At 38.2% G+C, this 26,654-nt stretch overlaps 2 protein-coding genes and 3 long non-coding RNA genes across 7 annotated transcripts in view; all 5 read right to left on the reverse strand.

The window, feature by feature from the left end:
• Window positions 1–26,654, reverse strand: part of LOC114540432 (sodium/calcium exchanger NCL2-like) — a 54,160-nt gene that overhangs the window by 11,206 nt on the left and 16,300 nt on the right. The window contains exons 1-4 of one of the 2 annotated variants that reach the window (XM_028560613.1): window positions 6,500–6,627; window positions 5,302–5,397; window positions 5,039–5,108; window positions 4,335–4,382 (exon numbers count right to left, since the gene is read on the reverse strand). The exons of the other annotated variant lie outside the window; for it this stretch is intronic. Of the exons in view, the coding sequence (XP_028416414.1) occupies window positions 4,335–4,382; window positions 5,039–5,108; window positions 5,302–5,397; window positions 6,500–6,568 (283 nt within the window). The 5' untranslated portion in view covers window positions 6,569–6,627. Of the gene's footprint in view, window positions 1–4,334; window positions 4,383–5,038; window positions 5,109–5,301; window positions 5,398–6,499; window positions 6,628–26,654 lie in introns of those variants that run through there. 2 annotated transcript variants of the gene reach the window in all.
• Window positions 10,086–13,775, reverse strand: LOC114540433. 2 transcript variants are annotated; one of them, XM_028560615.1, is made up of 4 exons: window positions 13,729–13,775; window positions 13,437–13,639; window positions 12,572–12,728; window positions 10,086–11,920 (listed from the first exon to the last, which is right to left on the reverse strand). In XM_028560615.1, exons 3-4 carry the CDS (start codon window positions 12,609–12,611, stop codon window positions 11,340–11,342), a joined length of 621 nt encoding a protein of 206 aa, XP_028416416.1. In that variant the 5' UTR covers window positions 12,612–12,728; window positions 13,437–13,639; window positions 13,729–13,775; the 3' UTR covers window positions 10,086–11,339. The 2 variants fall into 2 exon arrangements, with proteins under 2 accessions (XP_028416416.1, XP_028416417.1); XM_028560616.1 differs by having other exon boundaries at window positions 13,703–13,772.
• Window positions 13,779–15,113, reverse strand: LOC114540435. The gene is made up of 3 exons (XR_003689060.1): window positions 14,940–15,113; window positions 14,509–14,634; window positions 13,779–13,795 (listed from the first exon to the last, which is right to left on the reverse strand). It is a non-coding gene; the product is annotated as an uncharacterized LOC114540435 (long non-coding RNA).
• Window positions 17,383–18,443, reverse strand: LOC114540434. Its single transcript, XR_003689059.1, has 3 exons — window positions 18,399–18,443; window positions 17,829–17,990; window positions 17,383–17,619 (listed from the first exon to the last, which is right to left on the reverse strand). It is a non-coding gene; the product is annotated as an uncharacterized LOC114540434 (long non-coding RNA).
• On the reverse strand, window positions 19,616–20,810 carry LOC114540436. Its single transcript, XR_003689061.1, has 3 exons — window positions 20,771–20,810; window positions 20,388–20,496; window positions 19,616–19,831 (listed from the first exon to the last, which is right to left on the reverse strand). It is a non-coding gene; the product is annotated as an uncharacterized LOC114540436 (long non-coding RNA).

Raw genomic sequence — 26,654 nt, forward strand, 5'->3', positions numbered from 1 at the left:
GAGTGAACATTATTGGAAAAACACATGAACGATTTGGAAAAACGACCCCCCTGTCAATAAGACAAGGGGTAACCCAAGCAACCACTGATTCCGGCTGCCAAACCTGCACGGCAGGACCAGAACTGTTATCACTGATGAACTGCCCAAAAAACTATTTAGTTACAACCAGACACAAAACTATTGGTATCACAGGGTCCCCCATCAACATTATGGGAGCCCTCTTTTTAAGATTGGAATTCAACAACAAGGTTACCAATCAGATGGTCTACATATCGAATAACTGTAAAGGACTTTATTTATCCCAAACAGCAATGAAGGACCTCGGAATCGTTGAGAGGAGTTTTCCCAACACGCAGTCAGCGGCATGCGCACAAAGCCAGACATGCCCCTGCGTCCCTCGAACTCCAACACCACCTAGACCAACAGAGTTACCGTTCCAACCGACTGAAGAAAACGTGCCCAAATTGAAACACTGGTTATTAAAAACATTTGAGTCATCTGCTTTCAACCAGTGCGCCCACCAACCACTGCCTCAAATGACAGGGGAGCCCGTTAAAGTCGAATTCAAGGACGGCCACCAACCGTACGCCGTCCACACCCCAATACCCGTACCCCATCATTGGAAGGACCGCGTCAAAGAAGACCTTGACAGAGACGTTAGATTGGGTATCATCGAGAAAGTGCCTCAGGGAACTTCAACTGAGTGGTGCGCCCGCATGGTGGTCACAGCAAAGAAAAATGGTGACCCACGACGAACAGTCGACCTACAGCAGTTGAACAAGGCGACCCTTCGCGAGACCCACCACACACCAACCCCATTCGACCTAGTCTCCACCGTCCCATCATCCACCAGAAAGACAGTCGTTGACGCGTGGAACGGTTACCACAGTCTCGCCCTAGACGAAAAAGCTAAAGACGCTGTGACATTTATAACTGAATGGGGGAGATACCGTTACTGCAGAGCACCCATGGGGTTCCACGTTTCCGGCGACGCGTACACGAGAAGATTCGACGACATAACGGCAGACCAAACCCAGACAGTGAGGTGCGTTGATGATTCACTACTGTGGGACGACAGTATTGAACAGTCCTTTTGGCATACTTTTGATTATTTAAAACTCTGTAACGATAATGGCATAGTTTTCAACTCAGATAAATTTCAGTTTGCCCAAGAGACAGTAGAATTCGCCGGCTTTGAGATTACCAAGGATGGTTTCAAACCCCTAAAAAAAATCATCGAGGCGATTCAAAACTTCCCAACCCCGAGATCAATCACGGACGTTCGGTCATGGTTTGGGCTAGTCAACCAGTTAGCTTACTCATTCGCACAAGCCCGCGTGATGGAACCCTTCAGAAAGGTACTTTCGTCAAAAACATTTTATTGGGACGAACAGATAGAACAAATTTTCGTCAAATCAAAGGCTGCGATTGTGAAACTTGTTCAAGACGGGGTTAAAACTTTTGTTAGAGAACGACCAACATGCCTGATAACGGATTGGTCAAAGACGGGTATTGCATTCCACTTGACCCAAAAACACTGTAATTGTCCACCGCCATTTAGACCAGACTGCGGAAACGACCACTGGAAACTGATATTCGCAGGCTCTCGCTTCACAAAAGAGTGCGAAAGTCGATATGCACCAATAGAGGGGGAATCGCTTGCCGTCGCCTTCGGCCTAAAACGATGTCGTATGTTCGTATTAGGCGCCCCTCACCTCACCGTAGTCGTAGACCACAAGCCGCTTATTAACATTTTCAATGACCGAGAGCTATCCACAATCGAGAACCCTAGAGTACTTAAGTTAAAAGAGAAAACTCTAATGTACAAATACGACATTATCCACGTACCTGGAAAGTCAAAAACCATGAAAGTCTCCGACATAGCTTCTCGAAATCCAGTACAATCAGATGAGGACCAGTCATGCGAGCCTGCTGCCTCCGTGTTCGCCATCGCCAAAGGGAATAGTATTACGAACACATCATGGCAAACCGTCAAAGATCACGCCATATTTGATGAGGAATGCTCGTTACTCACCGAATACATCGCCAACGGGTTCCCAAAATCGAAAGAGGAACTACCCCCAGAAATCCATAAATACTGGAGCATGAAAGATGACCTGTACCTCATCGAAGGCATCCCGTTCAAAGGGAGAAAGATGTTGATCCCGAAGTCCCTACGACAAGACGTTCTGGAAGGGCTCCACGCAGCACACCAAGGAGTCAGCAGCATGCTTGCGAACGCACGAGAACGATTTTTCTGGCCCGGCCTAGACGCCGCCGTCCGTACCCTCCGCGAACATTGCCGCCAATGCAACCAACAGGCGCCATCTCAACGAAAAGAGCCTTCCATCACACCAGACCCGCCGGAGTATCCATTCCAACAAGTCGCAGTAGATTTATTCAAACTCTCTGGATTCGTTTATATGATTTATGTAGACGCTTACTCCGGATGGATAGAGGTCGCAACACTCACATTCTCTACCTTCGAATACATCAAAAAGGTACTGTTGATGTACTTTGCAACATTCGGTGTACCCCAAGAAATCGCATCAGACGGGGGACCCCCCTTTGATTCACTCGACTACCGAAACTTCCTAGTCGCTTGGAACATCCAACGTAGACTCTCCTCCGCCTATTACCCACAAAGCAACGGCAGGGCGGAAGTGGGAGTCAAATCTGCCAAAAGGATCCTACTTGGAAATGTCGACCCCAGGACAGGCAAACTCGACAATGAAAAAGCAGTAAAAGCCTTACTAACCCATCGGAACACACCAAGCCAACAACACGGGACGTCACCAGCCGTTGCGTTATTTGGGAGACCAGTACGAGATCACTTACCCTTAAGAGACCTACACCTCCACGAAGGATGGCAACAACTCGCTGACAGACGCGAAGAGACAAGGGCAAAGACATCTACAAGCCCCCCAGACGTCAAACCATTACAACCCCTAACCATCGGCGACTCAGTCCAAATCCAAAACCAGAATGGCACCAAACCAACCAAATGGAGCAGTACGGGTTTGGTCACCGAGGCTCTTCCCAATCGCCAATACCGTGTTGTTGTGGACGGAAGTCGACGAGCAACCCTCAGAAACCGACGCTTCCTCCGCCCAATCCCCAACTCTTGCCGCAACTCCAACGTAACACCTGATCTCCAACCACCAACAAGTACAACCTCCAACAACGCCACCCCCAGACAAGAACTCGCAACACCCACAAGAGAGCCACCACAAGACAGGACCCCAATAGAAGGAAGGGAGCCCGAGAAACAGGCACAACCGTTGAGGAGGAGCGACAGGGATAGGAGAGCTCCGCGGCCCCTATCTCCTAAAATGTCGGGACAATCACACGACTAGTTTGCATCGGCACTGAGTCCAATAAAAGGGGGCATGCAGAGTATATATATTTTATATCCTGGTCCGTGTGACCAGGGGCCTGGTTCGAGTTCAGGGGGATGGAGAAGACATGTTGTTTTTGTCTGCTGACAATTTATCCATCTACATTGATTTATTATTTTGTTGTCATATTCGTTCGCTATTAAACTTGTATTAAGTAACTCACGAACTTTACAATTTGAAACATATACTGCATTCGAAGCGAAGTTGTTTGAAGACGCTGCCATGCACGCTGCTCCCTGGTTATATTGGAACATATTTAGTAAATTAAGTATGGTTTAGTGTACGATCTGACGAAAAAATATGGACGAGTCCGAAACACATATTGTTAGTTATAAATTACTCGCGCTCTTTGAGAATATCAAGATTCTTTAACTGTTTTAAAATAATTATTTAGGCCAGGGCCATAGCTAGACCACTTATAATTGGGAGGAGGTGTGTACTCCCCCCCCCCACTGGCTGCGGTAACTTATTTTTTATGCCTATCCGATTACATATGCCTATTATTGGCGAATTCATTCTATTCATAACGTAGCTAGTAACGTTTACAAGGCAATTTTTCGTGCCATACTGCTTCATTAGTTTTGCGTTATATAGTCCGAGGCAAATTATAATATATCAAAAACATTCAATAAGTAGCTATACAGGGTGTCTCAAAAAAAACGCAACCACTTAAATATGCAAGAACATTAATACAGCTCTAAAGCGCGATGGATAAGCACCTCTGGGAATTGAAAATGGCTCTTAATCCTTCATTTAAAATGCTAAAAGTCATTTTAGCCGAACTATGGTGCAAACCTGAACAATATTAATATTCTTGCATATAAGTAGTTGCGTTTTTTTTGAGAGACCCTGTATAGCTATATACTTTATCAGAATAGTCAATAGACAATAATATTAATCCAATGCAGATGCATCCATAATAAAATATTGTTTTACCAATGATTCCTGCAGGTAATCCGAGATCTAATAACAACTCAGCACCATCTACCAAATAAAAAACAGCTTTAAGTGTAGTATTAATATAACAACTGTCAGATAATATGTATGTCTTTTACTAGGATAATTAGCCTTTCTCAGGATGACGTTTTGCTTTTTGGGGTATTCAGTTTTCAATTTTCTCAGATGGGTTTAAAAAATTATAACAACATGAAAAGCATTTTTTAGTATCAACACACCATTTGAAGAATAAATTCAGCCTAAAATTAAAGACAGTCGCCATTACAAGGTCTTTTGATATTTGCTCATAATATAAGTTCCTTCTGGTAATGTTAGATAAAATTGCCATGTTTATAGGTTGAATAATATATTGTCACACACATGCTTTTGTGCTCCCTTCTCAATACATAGATTGTATTCTTAGTTTTTAAGGAGAGACTGTATGTAAAGCGATTTTGACATAAACAAGTACTACAATAACCTGTTTTTAAAACAATGAAAAAACCTAATCCCACATTGAATAACAGATCATACTATTCATAAATACAACTGTTCATCAAAATCAAGCAAAGGACTTCAAAACAATATGGATTAGAATGGAAAATTTGTTGAATTCTGTTTCTCCCAATTGAAGAACTACTTTTCAAAGAACAATTATGTACAAAATTATACATAAGTATACTAAATATGTACGTATACAGTACCTGAAATCAATTTTGCAGCAACCATCAACAGTGCACCATAGAAAACAATGAGCAGGAGATTTCCAATAATCTGGCAAAATATTAAAATAACCAATGAGCAAAGGCTAGCTTAATTTAAAAAGTTGGTAAATTTCAGGATCTCATATAGTTATTCTTTATTTAATCAAGAGCAAGGTCTCAGTACAAAATTACAGAACTAAACGTTTTTGTACCCACCAAAACCTAGCTAAAAATAATTTAGTCTTTTGTGTTAATCAACTTACTGTGCTTGAACATGGAAACTTTGTTAGTCTATCCTCATAGCACTTATCAGTATGATTGGTTGCATTTTCATTAGAATTATCCAAACCTTCTGCAGCCTAAAATTGATAGAAAAATTTTTTAGTTATAATATAAAAAAAAAATTATATCTGTATCTGGATGCTCAGATACAATATGTTCAGATCAAGGTGTTGAATTTAAGGCTAGAGGTGGGGGGGGGGGGGAGAATCTTGGAAAAGCTAGGGCACTTTAGTTCACAAAGGCAAACTAGGAAAAAAGTTTAGTTTACAATAGCAAAATAATCAGGAAATTCAACTTGTGCACTTTTGCTTTCAGCAAAATACTCATATTGCAGAAGAAAATATCCTAGAGTGTTATCTATTGCCTATAAATAAGAGGGCAATTGCAACTCAAAATGGTGCAATTAATGCTAAAATTGCACTCCTCTTAGCCAATGAAATTGCCATTGATTACATGCAGAGGATTATAACTATATTATCATAACTGTGTAATTTTTTCTGGCTAACTGTAGTCCACCACTATATCCACTCATATATAATGAGTGCCAAAACAGCCAGTAATATAGTGATGAGAATTTGTTGTTTGCACTTTTTATTAAATGTTGTTTTCACAACCTTAGATGGAATAGAATTGCATTGCAAGTTGCAAGGAAAGTTGCATATAGTGTAACACCGGTTTCTAGCCGATGGTATAATTGATTGATAGAGTCCGCAGACATAACTATGTAGCTAGGTAGACTTTTAAGCCCAGTCCAGTGAAATAACCACAATAAAAAATATCGGATAGCAATCATATAGAAGCTTTGATTAAATCGGGATTAAAAAAGAACTCTTTAGCTTCGTTTAGGAGGTAAAATTTTGAATATATATTTGATTTATGTTAAACAGAAAGAGCTATTTCTATATGAGGTAGCTGGAATACGCAGTTTTTGCGGTTTCTACATAAGGTCGAATAGCTGGAATTCCTGGCCCTTACATTTCTTATCCCTTACATGCTTGAAGGAGTACAACCGTATTTCCATCTTGACGAGTAATATAGAAATTCTAATTCCAACAATTACGTTATTGTTGTTTACAAGCGTAAACAGACGCTGTCAGGCAAGATATAGCGTGCTAAAATCAAACTGAATCCTTTCATTATTCATACGCGTATATATACAAAGCTATCATTTTAACTTACCACATTTAAGGACAACAAGAAACAAAACGCGAGTGAACTGAGAGTATTTAAAAGATGAAATTTAGCCATGTTCACTTGTCAAACTTGCCTATGTTTTGATTGTTCTCGCTAGAGGCTTCTCGGCTCTCGCTGTGCCTGTGATGAATGTTATTGACACGCCCATTTACTAGTTGCTTCCATTTAAGTGGCCATTTAAGTGTTGAATATTTAATTAATCAAGTAAATCAACTTGCTTCGCAAGTTGCCTCTCTCCTCCGCAGAGGCTTCGAATGCAAATGCGCTAGACTTTTAAAGATGACCGCTGCTTGCTAAAAGATATTCAGCTTCGGGTTCGTATACAGAATACCTAACAGAAGTAGAACTCCTGTACTTTTTTCGTAAGTGTGATTCGTCATGATTCGTCACTTAGCAAGTGCATTTTTTTGAAAAGTCACCCCCTACCAAAATTTAGCAATATGGCGCGTGGGATATTGCTAAATTTTGGCAGGGGGGTGACTTTTCAAAAAAATGCACTTGCGGACGAATCATGACGAATCACACTTACGAAAAATAGTACAGAGTTCTACTTCTGTTAGGTATTCTGTGGTATGGGGCGCCGTGTGTAAAGAAACTCAATGTCACAAATAAACAAGTTTTTCTTGGGATTTTGGATCAACTTTGTCGTTTTATTCACAAATTTATTGCTATTTACTAAATCACAAGGCTTGCCCACTGCCCGCAATCACATGTTCTCATTGCCCATCAGGTATTGACGTTTCCAATTGTGATTTATAAATCACAAGTGCAATTAATGTCATTCCGATTTATAAATTGCAATTGTTATCGGTTATTGCGATTTATAAATCACAAGTCTAATGAATAGCAATTGTAATGTCATTGCGATTTAGCCGCACTGGATTTAACCCACTGAGCTATATTAAAATTAAGGATATTCTCATAAGCTTTCTCTCGAATGGCCATTCTTTAGTTTTTACAAAAACTCTTCGTAAAGCTAGTAAATCGAAGTTTTACAAAGCTTTGCGGTCGCCCGTGCCGCCAACCAGCCAACTCGTTGGCAAAAAAGCCAACTTTACGGTGCTATTGCGAGCAAACTAAATGAAACAAGACGCCTGTTCTGGCGTTAACTCCGGCGAATGTCCAGTCTTCAATATAGAGCTTCTGAACATAAACAATACAGTTCATATTCGCATTTAGATGCCTTGCGAACTTAAATGTTGGATCGCGAAATTCAGAAGCACATCGTACTTTAAAAAGTATAGAAGTTCAATTGATCAAAAATGTAAATAAACCTCATGATACATTCGCTTTGTCTTACACTTTGCCTTTGGAATTCGCGCTTATATAGTTATATTAAATCTTCAATCCTGTGCAAACTACGACGTGTCAACGCGACACCGCGGAAATTGGTATAGGCTTAGCCGCAATTCTCGATACTTAGACTTCAAACTTCGTGAGGAAAAAGATTTATAAATATTCAAAATATGTCTTGCACAAAAGATTTGAAGCTTGCTCACGGTAAAAACGAATCGTCTGAATTAATAACCTTGTGTATACTTTAAGCCTCAAAATGGCCATTTCACAGCGGTCAGATGTGTATGATGAGCTGTCAAAAGATTGCAGAATGCGTATTCAGAAGAAAAATTGAACTTTTTTAAGATATTCAAAAGGTTTCTCTTTGATAGGGCGATACAGAAATGCACAATTGTGAACCAGCGATTAGATTTTCGGGTTGAAACGTCTTAAACACCAATTTCTGCGGTGTCTGTCAACGCGGCCATACACGACCACATCATCTTGTTAAACGGCGAAATAGCAGCGATATTATTAAAATAGGACCAGTTTCCCCCCCAACCTCAACCCCCCCCCCTCTATAAAGGTCTTGGGAACATGGTTGGAAGCTTCGTGCGAAAATCGCATGCGGCATGCACTCCTCGAGTTGTGTTTCCCGTTCACTCGCCCGCTTTTCTAGATAGGAGGATAAATAGGGGTATAGAGGTTTAAATGAGTACAAAAAGACTTCAACGTTTTACATACTGTTTGCTCACCTATACCCTCCCCCTGCTCCCGGGAGCCGAGGCCGCCCAATTACTAAGTCTTTTTGTACTCATATACCCCTCATTCACCCTACTTATCCTCTGATTTCCTTAAAGATTAACTTCGATTTCCAAAGATTAACCGAGTATAAACCCGAACAACATACCTACCCTTTTTCTGTCTTTCCGCCATGAGAAACGTACCATTCTGTTCCTGATACCACGATCTTGTACTTGATAGTGCACGACTTTACCACAAGGCTAACTAGCGATTGTTGGAAGCCTACACAAACTTTTCGCCATAACCTTAACATGTAATATTAATAACGAAAATTTCCAAACGAGATTCGAACCTCCGACTTTCAACACATGAGACCAACATCTGACCATTAGACTACAATTTCTTGTGCTAAAAGGCTATGTTTATTTAACTTACATAATCCTTTTCACAAAGTTCATAATGAGAAGTAGTTATGATAGGAACTGAACCATCGATTTACCACTTGGGAGACCATTATCTCCGACACTTGACTACAAGATCTTCTGCTGAATGGCTTTGGGTATTTAATTTACTTCATCTTTTTCACGAAGTTCATAATAAAAAAACGGTTATTGTAAGATTCGAACCATCGATTTACCACTTGTGAGACCATTGCCTTCACCACAAGACAACGGGATCTTGTGCTGAACGGTTACGATTATTTGATTTACTTTATCATTTTCACGAAGTTCATAATGAAAATACGGTTATCGTAAGATTCGAACCATCGATTTACCACTTGGGAGACCATTGTCTTCACTACTAGACTACGAGATCATGTGCTGAATGGTTATGATTATTTGATTTATTCATCTTTTTCACGAAGGACATAATGAAAAACGGACATGCCTGGACCCGAACCCCAAGTTTGAATCATGGGAGAGCATTGCGTTCACCACTAGACCAGTAGAACTTCAGGAGAATCACCACACTGTTTAAATTTATTTTTTTTTTTATTTTACACAACCTTTTTTCGAAGGATTTTACATAAGTTTATATACGTTTGCTTTGATGATGATGATTTCTATTTTGTCTAAAACGCACAAACCTGAATCTTATTCGTGGCTTTAACCTAATTGATTCATTTGTGCTGACGCTAAAATATCATAGGTAAGGAGTCCATTGAGAAAAGGAACAGCGTTATTTCACCATAAGCTAGTTATATGCGGCCCTGGTGAAGCAAATGGTTACGGTGCGATTGTTTTGTATTTTTAATGAAGTCAAGTCTGATTTCACAGGTCACAAATTAAAATTTGAGGAAAATGGCAATTCAGATTCATTAGAATGTTTCAACATTTGCCACTTATTTCATAGCTGAAATTGTACTCCAAATCTCCATTATAACGCAACAGATATTAAATAACTCTACTTCTCTTAAGCTGCGTTTACACGGTACCATCCGTCACAACATCTTCGTTTCCAAGCAGCGTACACCTAAGATCCTATAAGGCACAGTCACTGTCGGTCACAGCACGGCTACCAGCCCCAGCTGATTTATTTATATCAATTTCTTTCTTATATTACATTCCGTCATTACGTATCATAATCCCTTAATCATCATGTTCCTCTAGCAAATTGTAGTTACAAGATTATGTATTGCGATATGTATTATTTACGCAATCATTTTGATCGAGCGCCACACTTTCTTCTCACATTAGTTTTTGTCCCGAAAACGTTAAAAGTTGATACAGAAACTACGATCAAAATCTCCCGATTCCTGACCAGGACAAACAAACCAGGACAAGCAAACTTTCCCTGCTCAGTAGGCATAAAGTAAGGTTTTAGATTGTCGTGATGGACCATGAACTCTCGACCTGTTTCTTATCTAATCTTATAATTTACGCCTAGTCTTCCTAAAATAGTGTGAGGTCCAAGCCACTTGGGACCGAATTTCCACTCCTTTGGCCGCCTAAGCCATACATGCTCAAGCCATACAAAATCGAATTTCCTGCTGACCCAGCAAGTCCGACGAAGAGAGGAGTCCTCGGGAAGATCGCGAAAGTTTATGATCATCTCGGGTTGATTTCGCCCATTACTCTGCAAGGAAAGTTCCTCTCCCCGCGAGTGTTGTGACGCGAAGGTCCCCTGGGACGCCAAACTGCCTAGAGGACAGCGTGGGAGAAGCTAGATGGACAGCGTGGGAGAAAAGCCTACCAGAGAACGTGACCGCGCCAAGGAGTCTAGCTAAGTTCCAGGAGCCAATTGAAGATACAGGTCATTAGATCAAGATCATTAGATCTGGTCGTACACGAAAGACAGTATAGAACTTAGTGCTTTAGATTTCAACATATATTTCGAGCAGTTGCGTAAAATTAGATATTAATCGAGTTAACATTTATTGGGACGGTGAACACTGAACGAGGCACAATTTTTTATATTCGCTTCTTCGAGAATCAAATAGGGGAAGTGTGTTGGAAATTGTGCGGATGTAGGATAATTATCATAATGCATGCAAACGTCATAGGTATAAATTAATACTGCACGAGGATCAATAGTAAGTAAGAAATTTGGATAATTACGGACAGATTGGAAGTGAGGCTCAACTTGACTATCAAATAGCGATTGCGATAGTGAATGTGAATTAGTGTTTTTACTTTACTCTTTACTATTAAAAAAACCTATAATTGTGATTGTGTTGGTTTAACATAGCTCTAACGGCATTCCCAGCACAGCCTCCACCTGCTATGAATGACGGGTCTGGTTAAAAACAAAATGATAGGTGAATAAAAATATCTACAATCCCTCACGAATATCTTCGTCTCTTATATTATAATTTCTTAATTATCTTCGCTTTTACCTGGGAGGGTGTCCATTTACCAGCTGCCTTGACAGACTGCGCAGCCTTGGAACTCTCTGGCTTGAGATGCACGTGACTAGGCTGACCTTTGACCGTGAAACTGTCCGTAGTTGAGGAACTTTCCCGAAGCTGAGACTTGCCGACTTCGTCCCCGCCATTTCCGCGAGGGGTGAATCCAGGACTGTCCTCGTCTAGTAGTTTCCAGACAACTTGTAATGACGCGCGGTCGTGTGATGAGAACGAAGGTTGCCATAGTGAGACGATGTCGTCACGCCCAGTAGACGTTTCTGGTAAGCCTGCATTTTCTGTGAGTTCCGCCTTTTGGGAGTGTTTTTGAAGTGTTTCGGCCGACGCGGAATTATTTTTCCGAGGAGATAGCGAATGCTGATCATTATTCCTCGCTAGTGTTCTCTGTGCATACCGCAGTTCTTTGCTTGTTAGTTGATATTGCAATTGTTCCAAACCCCGTAGTTGGGATCGGGATGTTTGCGCCACATTCTGCGGATCTTTGAATGATTGACTTGCTTCAATTGAAGGTGATTTTCTTTCTCCTAATATAACGAAAGAATGAGATTCTAAGATCGAAACGGTGACAGCGGTACACTAAATGTAATCGATTTCACATTTCAGTTTCTCTCATAATGTCAAAGCGGGAACGCTGCGGAGAAACAAGAAATTTTCGTGTTCTCAATAATTGTGGTTTTTTTCAACTTCTATAATATAGGTTTAAACTTTTGTTCTTAACAATTTATCAAAAATGTTCTGAGACACCCTGCAAAACAATTTCATTTCATACTTGGACGCTAGGACGTATTAAACGAATGTTTAGTCCACCCGTTTTCAGTACATTTTCACGTAGGTTTAACTTATATCTTATCAATGAACACGCATGTTTTGTTTCAACTGTTCCTATTGAAATTTTCCGCCATATTCCTTTTTACCGGCTGGCGTGCGCAGTGTGCAGACGTTTTCCCGCGGTGTTCTGGGGCCTGGTCACGTCTACATGTGGTAGTGACGTAATCATCGCGGGAAATCTTTGCACAGTTAATCTTTTCCGAGCAGCAGAAGTTACGCGTCATGACTATACGAAGAATGCATTCAATATTCATTCACTAGCTTCCAGTAATTTATTTCGACTAATCACGTATATACATTAATGCCATCTTAATACAGTAGATATACCAAAACATTCCTTCAAATACCTTTAAATTTCAACAATTTAGCTCTCAGCTTATTTCCCATTTTAATCAACTGTTCGCGTTCTTTTGTTAATCCATTAATCCGTTGAGCAGCTTGACGTAGTTTTGTGTGTAATCCTTCAGCTGACGATACTACTCCCTTAATTCATATCAGCGATTTCTGAAAAAAGGAAAACGTTTAAAATACAAATTCTGACTAAATAGTTTTACAGTGAATTTAGGGTTTGTTATGTGTTGATGAGAAATTTTAGGTTTTCCCGCCGCATTCAATGGAAAAGATCATAATTTACCAATTGTGAACGGGTTGGAATGAAATATAACAACACTGACTATATAGCGTCATAGCTACTTTAGCGTCATAGCTATATCACGCCATTTTAGGTGGATCAGGACAGCAAGGGATATGCCATCTATATATGGTGTAGCAACCGACAGTGGTTAATTGGGTTACATCACAATCTATACGTTTCAATTTAGTAGATTTAGAATGTTCTACGGCAGTCGTGAACAAGTTTGAAGGAGCTTTTAGAATACAGGCGTACGACTGTCACAACTGATATTTCAGGTTCAGCATTATACCTGCTCGCTTTGTTGCTCAGTGAATCTCCCAGGATGTTACTAACATCCGGCAGGAATGTAACTAATCAAATCCTCTCTTAACTGCTTGCGGTTTTAAAAGCGCATATAAATTAATGCAAATTAACCAACAACACGGGAAAGTACAATTGAAAGCGGTTTCACCGATAAGCTTCAGACTGTGATACATTTACATGTTTAATTTGTTTTAATGTTATATACCTAAAGAATGTGTTTATTATTTCCATTTTGCATCTGCGATCTAGTTATTTAACAATATCATTGAACTAACCTGGTTTCCTAATGATACAGCATCAATATTTCTCTCCAAACCCGTTTTGTAAAATTCGTCAGCCTGGTGTCTTGCTTGGGTTACCTGCAGCTTGAGATCAGAGTTTTGCTGTTTCAAAGCCAATTTATTTCTTCGTTGGCCCGACGATTCTCTGTTGCCAACTGATAGTGAAGTTGGTCAATGTTTTGTTGCTTCTGACGAACCTAAAAAGAGAAAGACCGTTGATCATGCAATTGACCTATAGCCATTTAGAGAAGAAGACTCACCTCTTCTGAAGAATGATGAAGTAAACCTTGAAGATGAAGGATAGTTGCTTCACATTTTCTTAATTGAGATGTAGATCTCTTGGCGTAAACTACCTAAAGACGTGCAGAATATATATTGTGAAATAGACAATTATATTATATACCTTATCTAAAATCTAGTCGGTTAATACAGAATGCCTTTTGTGCGATTCCCACAATTTAAGTTACCATGGTCAATAGTACAATGCGATTGGAATATCACCTCTTAAAAAAATCTTAATCCTTGATACCCCAGTTGTATTTTGCAAAAAAATACAGGCATTTTTTTCAAATTTTCACTTGGGTAAATTCTCAGGGCTAATCAACATGCTATAGTGTTTTTTTAATGACCCACAAAATTACGCAACTTGAAAGTCAAATATTTGACTTAACGGAAATATTTGCAGTAAAGATAGTGAACAGTTATGTAACTCGGTGTAATAAATCAGCATATCGAGGCAATGTATGTAGGGGTTATTTTTTATGGTACCCGCGCGCGGAGTGAAAACCCGCAGAAATTATTCAGGACATTGTAGGTTAAAATTTGACATTAGACACAGAAAACTAATTCAACGTTCAACTATAACTATTTAGATAGCACAATGAAAACTGCTGGGTATGCGGGGGATGAGGTAATGTTTCAATTTAATGACGCTATATGTTTAAGCTTTTTGCTATGTTTAAACTTTTTGAACTGCTGTTGTATGGTTGAACTTTGTTATCTACCACTTATCATATTGTGCTGTTCAGCTGTGCCACCAGACCTCTTACATGAACATCATCCTTACTTCAATCTAAAACGTAAGTTGGCTCAGTATTTTCAGTTTTAGCATTTGTATTAGCCATGGATTGGGTCAGTTCGCGGTTTCTCGCCTTCACTTCTCGAATTTCTTTTTCCAGACATGTCACATATTCTGAAATGTTTAGTAAAGAAATATTAGATTAACTCTATTCACACTGATCTTTGTTACGATCACTATAACGATTAGTCATTCTAAAAATATGTCTTTCAAAATACAGAAGCTATATATGTAGAGTAGAACGGGGATCGCCTATAATAAGCTACGGGGGGTCAAACCCAGGCTACAGTAGAGTAGCTATATTAAAGATAAGGTTTTAAGAAAAAAAAAATCATCCATGTATAGAACACAATCTGGCTTTAAATTTTTGAAATTGTTTTGTTATGAAATATATTCCTGCTTTATTATCATACAAATACCTTCTCTGATTGGTACGCCATCTCCTGCATTAGTAATCGATCCAGTGGTACGTTGAGTCAACTGTTTCGTCAAATCCTCCAAATCCTCTATCATTTGATGAATAACATGACGCAAATTTTCGTTCTGAACTTGAAGTTCTTCATTATTCATATTCGCTGCTGGTGCAACATCTTCGACTGTAACAAGAAAAGATAAGTCTGAACTTAACCCGGACGAAACGTCATGCTTTTGTCACAATTGAGATTTGTGAAACATGCATGAATGATAAAATCTAGAGAAATGATAAAATCTTGCGAAGCAATGGGGGAGGTATGATGTGAAGGTTTCAGATTCGCGAGCGCAGGGTAGTCCTCAATTACATCAGCACAAACTCAAAAGAATTTTGGAATGTGTCAAGTGTTTTGGCCATGAAGAAAAATCGCGTTATTTCAGTGAAAATTACATGCGCGTTACACTTCGAGTAATATCAGTAAAGTTTCGAAAATACTAAGATATTTTCGGTTGATATATTTCCGTCCGCATCTAAAGTTTATACATCTTGCGACAGTTACCTCTTTAAGCACATCAGCTGGCTTTTAAGTATAGCCACTACGAGAGGAGCATGATTCGACTTGCAATCTATTTTCAACAACTTTATTACGGCGAATAACGGAGACTGAATTTGGAATCGATGAGTTTCCTGTTACCACGGCATACAATCATTAGTTGAATTACGAATTTAGATAAAGAGACTATATTTACATAGTTGTGATATACAAGAACAATCTCAAAAAATGCCTCATTTGGCATCATACATGTCAATACTGTCGCATGCATACGGATCGACAACCTTTTTCACCATTCGTAAACTACATTTTCGTTTCGTGACTGTTTACGGATCGTAAACGAACAGTCCATTTGATACCAATGGTACGGATCGACAAGCTTTTCAGAGACCTGTCCTAGACACATCTCGCCCTATTTACGAATCACACAGTCTTTACGGATCGTAAACGAACCGTCCATTCGACACCAATGGTACGGATCGACAAGCTTTTCAGATGCCTATCCCAGACACATCTGGCCCAATTTACGAATCGACACAGTTTGTTTACGGATCGTAAACGAACAGTCCATTCGATACCAATGGTACGGATCGACAAGATTTAGAGGGGTCTGTAGCTGGCACATCTCCTTTTACCAATGGACAAAATCTGTTACGGATCGTAAACCAACGGTCCATTTGATTCCAATGGTACGGATCGACAACTTTTTCAGAGCCCTATCCTAGACACATCATGCCCTATTTACGAATCGACACAGTTTGTCTACGGATCGTAAACGAACAGTCCATTCGACACCAATGGTACGGATCGACAACTTTTTCAGAGCCCTATCCTAGACACATCATGCCCTATTTACGAATCGACAAAGTTTGTTTACGGATCGTAAACGAACAGTCCATTCGATACCAATGGTACGGATCGACAAGCTTTTGAGAGCCCTGTCCTAGACACATCATGCCCTATTTACGAATCGACACACTCTGTTTACGGATCGTAAACGAACAGTCCATTTGATACCAATGGTACGGATCGACAAGCTTTTCAGAGGCCTATCCTAGACACATCTTCCCTATATTTACGAATCGACACACCTGTTTACGGATCGTAAACGAACAGTCCATTCGACACCATTGGTACGGATCGACAACTTTTTCAGAGCCCTATCCTAGACACATCATGCCCTATTTACGAATTGACACAGTTTGTTTACGGATAGTAAACGAACAGTCCATTCGATACCAATGGTACAGATCGACAAGCTTTTGAGAGCCCTGTCCTAGACACATCTGGCCCAATTTACGAATCGATACAGTTTGTTTACGGATCGTAAACGAACAGTCCATTCGACACCAATGGTACGGATCGACAAGATTTAGAGGGGTCTGTAGCTTGGCACATCTCCTTTTTACCAATGGACAAAATCTGTTTACGGATCGTAAACCAACGGTCCATTTGATACCAATGGTACGGATCGACAATTTCTTCATCGCCTTATCCTATAGACACAACTTGCCCTATTTACCAATGGACACAGTCTGTTTGGGGATACAGCTGCTTTCGCCTTAGACACACGCTAGTTTCCATGCCTCATGTTCTAGTCGACAAAATGCGTTTACGAATCGACATAGTCTATTTACGGATCGTAAACTAAGAGTCTATTCGATTCCAATGGTGCGAATGGTTGCTTACTTCTAACGAATAGAAATGCCTAAACCACTTTACCAGCGATCAGTATAAAAAATTTTACGAAACGAACGACCCGTATGCTTGCAACAGTATTGGACAACCATCTCATTTGGCACCAATGTTTTAGATCATTTTTAAAATTTCTCGAGGATTTTACACCCCGTCACACCTTGTACAAAATTTTGTTCAATTTACATCATTTCCCATTTGTGTTAATCTGCCCAGCTGGAAGAGCTAGGGCCCCATATACGCCGTATAAAAACCGAACGCTAAGCGTTTACAATCTACCTACAATCAAGGTGTAAAACTCACCTGATATTTGGGAAGGCACGGTTAGTCCATGAAGCTTGAGGATAGAAACTGATTCATCTCTTTGTGTCTTCAAAATATGGATAACACTATCCTTGTGAAGCAGTTCACGTTTCTGTTGTTACACCAACGATAACGCCTGATGTGAAAAAATACAGAAGAGTTCTATCAACCTTAATGTTGACGTTGAAGTCCCTGATGATCAGTTTAGTAACATTATATCGCTTCATTTGGACCTTGTAGGGCTGAAACTTCAACGGGATTCCAAATTAAAAAAGAGTAGGGTAGAGGCAATGGAAAGGGGTGTAACATTTTACATATTACATATTCGCATATTGATATATTCACCTCTTCTTTGCCTTGTGTTAAATTCTTAACTAGTTCTTCTTGTTTATCATACCCAGTTCTTTTTCCTATTCATATCTGCGCTGCTAATCTAATTCAAGCTGAGCCCTAGAACGTTCCAACGACGACTCTCTCTCCAAAGATAAAGACAACTCTTTCTGCCTCCTAAAGAAAAAAGTTGAATCAAGACCTGAGATTACATCTTTACTACAAATCTTCAACACGATACACGACCGGTAATATCAAAACATAACAGGATTGCAGTTATGTTTTTTTATGATTTTCGATCTTTTACACTTTTTCTTTATCCTAAAAAATCGTTAATTATCAATACTTATTTATAGTACAATATTCATTAACACATAGTTGTACTTCAGCTCAGCAAAGGAGATGTTTTAGACGGATAGATGGAATGGCTTCAAATAATAACCAGGTTTATCTGATCAGATATGTTTAAGCCCCGTGAAAAATCACCTCATACGGTGAGCCTGCAATTATTGAGGAGCGTTTTACGATAGGTCGGAATTTAAAAACAATCGAGAAAACAAAGTTATATTCAACGTTTATTCGCACCTCTCAAGATCATTCTTTCTCTGCGCGAGTTCAGATCATATCTTGTCCTGTTGGTGCAAAGTCCCCCCATTCAACATCCTTTGCTACAGTTAATCTGGAAAATTCCTGGTTCTGTTGGTCCATCTTGCTCTTTAAGTCTGCGATTGATTGATTTCGCCTGTGTAATAAAAAAATCAAGTTGTTCCTCTCGAATTGTTAAAAAGTTGTCGAATTTCAGCATCAACTTGTTCAAAAGCACAATTCTTGAACGGATGAATTCATGAAAGTCATAATAAGGCGTTCCAACAGCCTAGTATTATAGGTTAAATATGGTTTTTCGGTTCAAAAGCGGATATATTCTAAGTTTTGAAATAGACATGCCCTGTGGCAGAGCTTAGGTTAGTAAAAAAAATTAGAACAGCTCACATTTGTATTTTGGACATATTGAGAATTAAAAATATTTTCAAAAAAAGCTACTCGTAGACACGAGACACGAGTAATGAACCTTTGGAGGTTCACAATCAAAATAAATAATGCATTTCGAATTACGCCAGATCCGCCAATGAACATACATTAGGACAGAAATCAGAAATGCATAATGTGATTGATTTAGGTAAGAACCATTTCAATATACATGGTCTTCTCCCCTGTCCCTCCCCCCTGAGGAATTTCACACAGTGAATTCGAATTATGGCAGTCTGAAAGGGATGTCTAAATAGAAATCCACTCTGCAGAATTTCATAGATTTTTTTTTCAACAAACCAAACTTAGATGCAATTCTCATGCAACATGCAATGATCATAGTTAACTGGTTTGAGTTATTTTTTATCTGCATACATGCGAAAGTTAAAGAACTGCAAGATCAGTGGTGTCAAGATATGTTGAACTGTACTCATGCATACACACTTCTTACCTTTCCTTTTGCATAAACATGCCAAGGCTTTCCCAGCTAGCCTGCATGATAAAAGTCTCGTCCTGTCTAGACGTGATGATATATACATTGCGTGAAAGTATTATACAATTAGGTTCTATTTGCCCAGTTCATGGAAACAACGCAAATTACTCAAGAAAACTATATCACCAGAGAAAAAACTTACTGTGTTACCAGCCCCTGAGATTTTTAGTCCGGTTATTAAGGCTTAGTCTACATTTACAATAGCGACTTACTTGTTTAGCGTTGGCCAACATTTCTTCTTTTTCCTGAGCAAAGCGATCCAATTCGGCATGTTTTTTATAAATCCTCCTGTAAGTTGTCTCCCATTCTCCTCATATATTCCAGTTGTGCTTCGAGATCTGTGACCTAAAACTTATTAGTGTTTTCCAAATCAGAAATCATCCAATCTTTTCCTTTAAGCATCTTCTCCAGCTCCCGAGTTCTCAGCTCTGTCTTGTTGAGTTCCTCTTTACATCGACGACTATCACATCGCATTAACTCCAGTTCTTTTGTTAAACTTCTGATGTAAAAAAAACAGTCAATTATTAAAAAGAAGTGACAATGATCGACAAACCATCCCACAAAGCACTTTCTAGATATGTACTTTAAACCAAAAGCCTTTTATGACGGGAAATATATATGTTTGGCTAGGTAGTCTGGTTTGACCAAATGCACTTGTTTAAGCATCTAGACTACATAGGTAAAATTTAGCTCAGAGAGCGAATTTCTAAATTCGTCAAGAAGTTAGGGAAAAAGCGAAACCTTGTTTGTAGCAAGATAGTTTAACTGGAAAACAGTTACACACACATTGTATGTTTACAATGCACAACATGTATATTTTTTTAGTCATCCACAAAAGGGCCTTAAAACAACTGGTCTATGTGGTGAAATAGTTTAAAGCCACAACATGTAGTGTTTAAAGTGCACAAGAGGTTTGTTGGAGAGAAATGAGGAAAAGGTCCAAGGAGAAGAGAGCTTCAGTAATGAAATGGTGGTAATATTGTATTTGAGGTATATATTGGCAAATGGAAAGCATGCAGATAGGCTTGTAATGGTTGTAATGAGTATAAAGAGACTTCTGTTTCATCCAGTTTTGATCGATATTCTTGTTCTCTTTTTCTTATTGCTTCATCAAAATTACTGACATTTTCTGGATGACGAAACTCAAAATCATTTTCTGTTGCTCTAAAAAATCAAAATGTTGATTTTTAACCAATATTTTAAAAAATGCTTTGTTAACATAATCACTGTAACTCATTATTAATTATAGCCTCAGTAAGTTCTCAAAGTTCATAATTGCACATTGGCATACATTGCATGTAATATATCTCTACTGACACTAAAAGGTAGTTACAGTGGCTTCTTCACATCAGTTCTGCTTATAACAATATGGGTAGACTACTTGATTTAATATAAGTTTCAACTTTCAAGTTATACTCAAAATCATCCTTCAACTTACGAAATCTCAACTTCTGCTGTCTCAACATATTGTGTAGGCAAAATTCCTGTCATGCCTTCCATCACCAGATATCATGAAATTATCTTGGTTTTTTAATGTTTAAATTAATCCGTTTAATTTAAAAAGCACAAAAATACCACCAAAATATAGCTGAAGAAAAATACTTTAACCCAATCGCTTCTGTTTTAATCCAGAAATTAATCAATATTGCTGTTAACCTGACACTGCAGTGCAGCTCTAAAAATCATATCAAATTACACGGGATTACAAACGGAAATATAACTCGCCTTTGGAATTTCGTTATTTTCTTCGTTATTTTTATCCTGTTGTCTTTTAACCGTTACATGTAAACTGTAAAGGCTTTAGTTATCTTTTCTGATAGTTTTTAAGTCAGGATGGGTAGAAAAACTCGAAAAATATAGCTTTTTTTATTTGTTATTGTGTATAGCGAGGCGTTGCTCAGCCGTACGCACATGTGGTTGTCACGTGAGGTTAGAGGTGTCAAAAACGTAAGGTTGCCTACCCCGCGGGAGTAAAATAAGCCCGGTAATCGATTTCCAGGGTAAAATTGTCTCTAGAAGTCATAATTGTCAAATTTTCGCCAATATGGTGATAATTATATCAAAGATTATATGCACATTTTCCGGTTTCCATTTGTAAACACGCTTGTTGGAAATATCACTACAAATCACCAAAGCGACTGTATTTCAAGTAAAATAGATGAAAATATTGATCCCAATGTATACTAGAAATATTTGGAGGTTTTTAGGCGAGATTTTTGGAAGGCTTTGCGTATTTTCGCTTCTCTAAAATTCAACTTTAAAAAGTACAAGTTCGGCAATAAATATCTTGGCTTATAGGAAAGCTTTTGAAATGAACTAAATTTATACAAATAGGTAAATGTTTTTTCTTTGAGATAACACAATTTCTAGTTGATTTGATAAAATACTTCCAGATAAAATCGAAATTATCTGTGTGCGCCGTTTACGAGCAGACAGCAATGAGTTTAGTGGTCTCATATTTATTAAAATGGGTGAAGTATTCGCACAGTAATCACAAGTTTAAATCAGCTTACCACTTTGAAATATCCTCTGATCGGACGTCTAACTGAGAGGATCCCTTAAACATCGAGAATACTTCATTAACAAGTGCCGCATCCTGTCCTGTTTGAGAAGTTACGAGAACTTCGTCTTGGGTATTGGTTACTCCTTACTCTGTTGGAAGTTCCATTCTGTTGTATGAGGACAACACTTGTAGTTGGTGTGGTGAAAGGATGCAGATTGTCCGTTGGATGTTGTGCTTTTGTATTAGAGACGGACCACATTAGATATCAGCGCAAAATTGACACATTCATGGGAATCGAACCCAATCTCCTAAAAGGAGTATCCAAAATGTGTTCTTTGTGTGGCCAGGAAAAAGCGAGAGCTACAGGGCAACTCGCAAACCGACTGGCAGACAATACGAACGTACAACACAAAACACACAACCGACGACACAACATCCAACAACCCAACCCACTAACTCTGTAGCTGAAACGACAAAAAATATGGTGAGTTGTTCCTAGAAAAGCAAGCATTCAAAATTAGCATGAAGGCAATTGTGGCTAGGGTTTAACTGACGGCATGGGTTTGGGGTGGCTTCTTAGGGTTGGATACTGAAACTAAACTACGATCGTCTTTGTCTGAAAACACAAAAAAAGTATTAGTAGCTCCCTAGAACGAAGAGCAAAACACAGTTAGACAAGCAGTGAGCCGTGTTTCCAGATACGGGGACAGAGATCTTAGCTAACAGAGTGGCACGGGGATCTACTTCTATTAAAAAAATAATTACACATACCTTGATCCTACCTAAAAGAAAGAACTCACTCACCTGAAGAAAACGGTTGCAGACGGCTCTGTTTTATAGCCTGTAGGCTCTTGCATAATTCAGCAAAATTAAGACAACTTGATTGGTTATTTCTGTGCACAGGTCAATTTGTCATTGGTCAATTTTTGTACTCCACGATTGGTTCAATAAAAACCAATCAGATTGGTTAATCTATATTCAAATTTTTATCCCGTTTCTGTGATATTTGCAAGGTGATTGCACAACAAATGTTCGATTTCACACGTTTTGGAGCATATTCCAAGCCAATGTATCACAGTATGTGTGTATTTGTTCGATTATTTCTCTCATGAAGTTCACAAAAAATTACAGTTCAATCATTATTAAAAGGCTTTATTTCCCCACTAGCTTCAGAACCCCATCGAGCAGGAAAGTCGGAATTTAAAAGGCAAGTAAATCTTTCAAACTGTTGTAGCATTTGAATTATGTGGTACATTAAACTACTGAACCTTTCAGAATATTGTCGAATTGGGCATGGCATGGAATAATAGTAAATATAAAAACTGACAAAATCGTAAATGTAGTAAATTTCAAGGCTAAACATTGCAAATTCCAGTGGAAATATGGCGTTTTACCGCCATGCATACATAGCTATTCACAGGTATGTTATTCACGCGTTTTATATATTCAATATTACACATCAAAGCGGCCTAATCCTTAGGATATTGCCCAAAATGCAAACGAAAACCGGTTGCAGTGGTTTAGATCAAATATTCAGTACTATTTTGATATATTTAGCGTCAAAATCGAGCCTTTAGAAGATTTTTGCCGATTTTTTATATAAACATACCTGATGATATGAATTATCGCATCACCGGCAATAATATTTCATAATAATAAAAATATGGAAAACAAATTCGGGCAAAAAGCCGAAATTCTGACCTAGTTCCGATTCGAGCTTGTCTTAAGCACGTGCTTACCAACGATTATCGCTTAGCACTTTCATAAGTGTTGTTTAAATGCTATTTCTTCGATTCTTTTGCACATCCTAGCCCAAGAATAACTCAGAATTACAACAGATTGATAACATGTAAAATTGGGACAATTTGAAGACAACAGAGTACCAAAAAAGCGAAAAGATATGGAATTTCTAAAATATATCTTGCTATGGGTGAGTAATTTGAGATAACAAAGCAACCTATTATTTGATTATTGTTTTTACTTATAATACAAATGCAGGTTATAACTATATGCTGGTTGGAATATACTATTCAAATAATCGTTTCAACCGCTATCGTTTAGTGGTATTCCGGGGTCTTTAGCCCAAATTATTCTGAGATATTTAATGTCTTGCTTCTGTGCAACATTATTTTCAGGAGTAATAGCCTATTTTGCTGTACAGTTCCATTTATCATTCATTTTACACTGGTGTTATATAAAATATAATTTTTTTATTCTCTCTTTCCTATTATGTAATTGCAGAACGAATATTCAATATATTAGTGTACCACATAAAAACTCATTATGACAATCGCTATCGGACGTCTATTGCATCGGAGATACGACTTGTGGTAAGCCAAATTCAATGTTATTTCTCGCGATTTTTCTATGATGTCTTACATTGTGGTTTTTTAAAGATTCTTCAATGTTTCCTCAGTCTGCGAGCTGAGAACTAGGCCTTGTGCAAGACAAAATTTGAAAAGTTAAATTCACTTCGTATGTTATTTGTTCTGAAAGGAAAACGTTTGTTAATGATGATAGTGCAACGCATGTCAGGTATTCTGCTTCCAAAATTCCTTTTTAGCTCGCCTGCACTTTAGTGCAAGAGAGCTATTGCTATAGTCTTGGCGTGCCCGTCCGCGTCCACACTACATGATAAGTAGAATGTTAAGATGACACTTTTATTTTCCCCTTATTTTCAAATTATCTACTTAAGGAATCTATTTGTTGCAAAAGAACCATTTACCAGGGAGGAGTGAACATTATACAACAAAAAATAATGATAAGGTCAATGTTAAAATGCTATATTTTTTGTATATTTTGGCTTTACATCAGAGGAATCATTATCAATATAAGTCATCAATATGCATTGTGACTATTTAGTGCCATTTGGTACACATTTATACAATAATAAAGAGAGGTTTGCTCAAAATTATCAATTGATAAGGTGAATGTTAAGCTAATTAGCATAATGATAAGGTCAATGTTAAGATGTTATATTTTTTAAATATTATGGCTTTACATCAGATGATTCATCATAAATATAGCTCATCGATATGTCTTGTGACTATATGGTGACATTTAGTACACATTTACACAAAAATAATGGGAATTTTTTTCAAAATTATCAAATGATAAGGTGAATGTTAAGCTAATTAGCATAATGATAAGGTCAATGTTAAGATGCTATATTTTTAGCTCGCCTGCACTTTAGTGCAAGAGAGCTATTGCTATAGTCTTGGCGTCCGCGTCCCCGTCCTCGTCCCCGTCCGCGTCCACACTACATGATAAGTAGAATGTTAAGATGCCACTTTTATTTTCCCATTATTTTCAACTTATCTACTTAAGGAGTCTATTTGTTGCAAAAGAACCATTTACCAGGGGGGAGTGAACATTATACAACAAAATATAATGATAAGGTCAATGTTAAAATGCTATATTTTTTGTATACTTTGGCTTTACATCAGAGGAATCATTATCAATATAAGTCATCAATATGCATTGTGACTATTTATTGCCATTTGGTACACATTTATACAATAAAAGAGAGTTTTGCTCAAAATTATCAAATGATAAGGTGAATGTTAAGCTAATTAGCATAATGATAAGGTCAATGTTAAGATGTTATATTTTTAAATATTTTGGCTTTGCATCAGAAGATTCATCATAAATATAGCTCATCGATATGTCTTGTGACTATATGGTGACATTTAGTACACATTTACACAAAAATAATGAGAATGTTTTCAAAATTATCAAATGATAAGGTGAATGTTAAGCTAATTAGCATAATGATAAGGTCAATGTTAAGATGCTATATTTTTTAAATATTATGGCTTTACATCAGAGGAATCATCATAAATATAAGTCATAGATATGCATTGTGACTATTCAGTGCCATTTGGTACACATTTATACAATGATAAAGAGAGCTTTGCTCAAAATTATCAAATGATAAGGCAAATGTTAAGCTTATTAGCATCATGATAAGGTCAATGTTAGAGTTATCCAGAGTTATCACGCTCATTACGATTTTCAGGGCTATTATGTAGCCCTGTTTTTTTTAGTTCAAAGTTGTAGCTGAATCATATTTAACGAAACTATTTGTACAACCCTAGGCCAAATGAGAAACTTTCAAATATTTTCACCTGTATGCTACCATTTGTTTGTATTGTACATGTACAATTATAAATTATGAGATTGTGTTGTGAGTTGTGACATGCCGTATCAAAATTCAATCGCTTAATATAGAAATCATTCAGGGAATGAAAATATATAAAACATAGTCCAACGTTAAAGTTTAAAGAATATTGTCAGATAATTCGCAATTACAAGCTTTAGCAGATAAGTATTTATAAGTAGAAAGCCGATAGGCTCGGAATGCAAAGGCAAATGGCAACGCATGTGCATATTATTTGCATATTATTTGCATATTACTTGCATATTATTTTATATGTAGATACACATGCAAATATATTATACCTTTTCGTTGTTTGATGCATAATCCTTTTTTGTGTAGATATAAAAATCCAATCTTGTTTATTTCATAAAGCTAGGCGCACACACGACGATTTTAGTCGGCCGATTCCTGTCTAGATTGTCTAGATGGATGTTTTCATCAAAATGTGGCGACTGGCGATCTATACTTGGTCATAATATTAGACCAAGTAGACTCGCGTACACGCGCGAGGCGCGAGTGCCGCGAGAAGGAAAACATGTCTGGGCAAGGGCTGCCTATATGTCTAAACCTGAATTGACCAACTACCGTAAAATCGTTGTGTGTGCGCCCGGCTTAAAGCAGGGACTTTTGCCTGGTCCGTTAACTTACCTGTTGATATCA

Source organism: Dendronephthya gigantea, unplaced genomic scaffold, assembly GCF_004324835.1.
Source record: "Dendronephthya gigantea isolate DGI-Jeju-01 unplaced genomic scaffold, DenGig_1.0 000234F, whole genome shotgun sequence".
In the NCBI taxonomy this organism is placed as follows: domain Eukaryota; kingdom Metazoa; phylum Cnidaria; class Anthozoa; order Malacalcyonacea; family Nephtheidae; genus Dendronephthya; species Dendronephthya gigantea.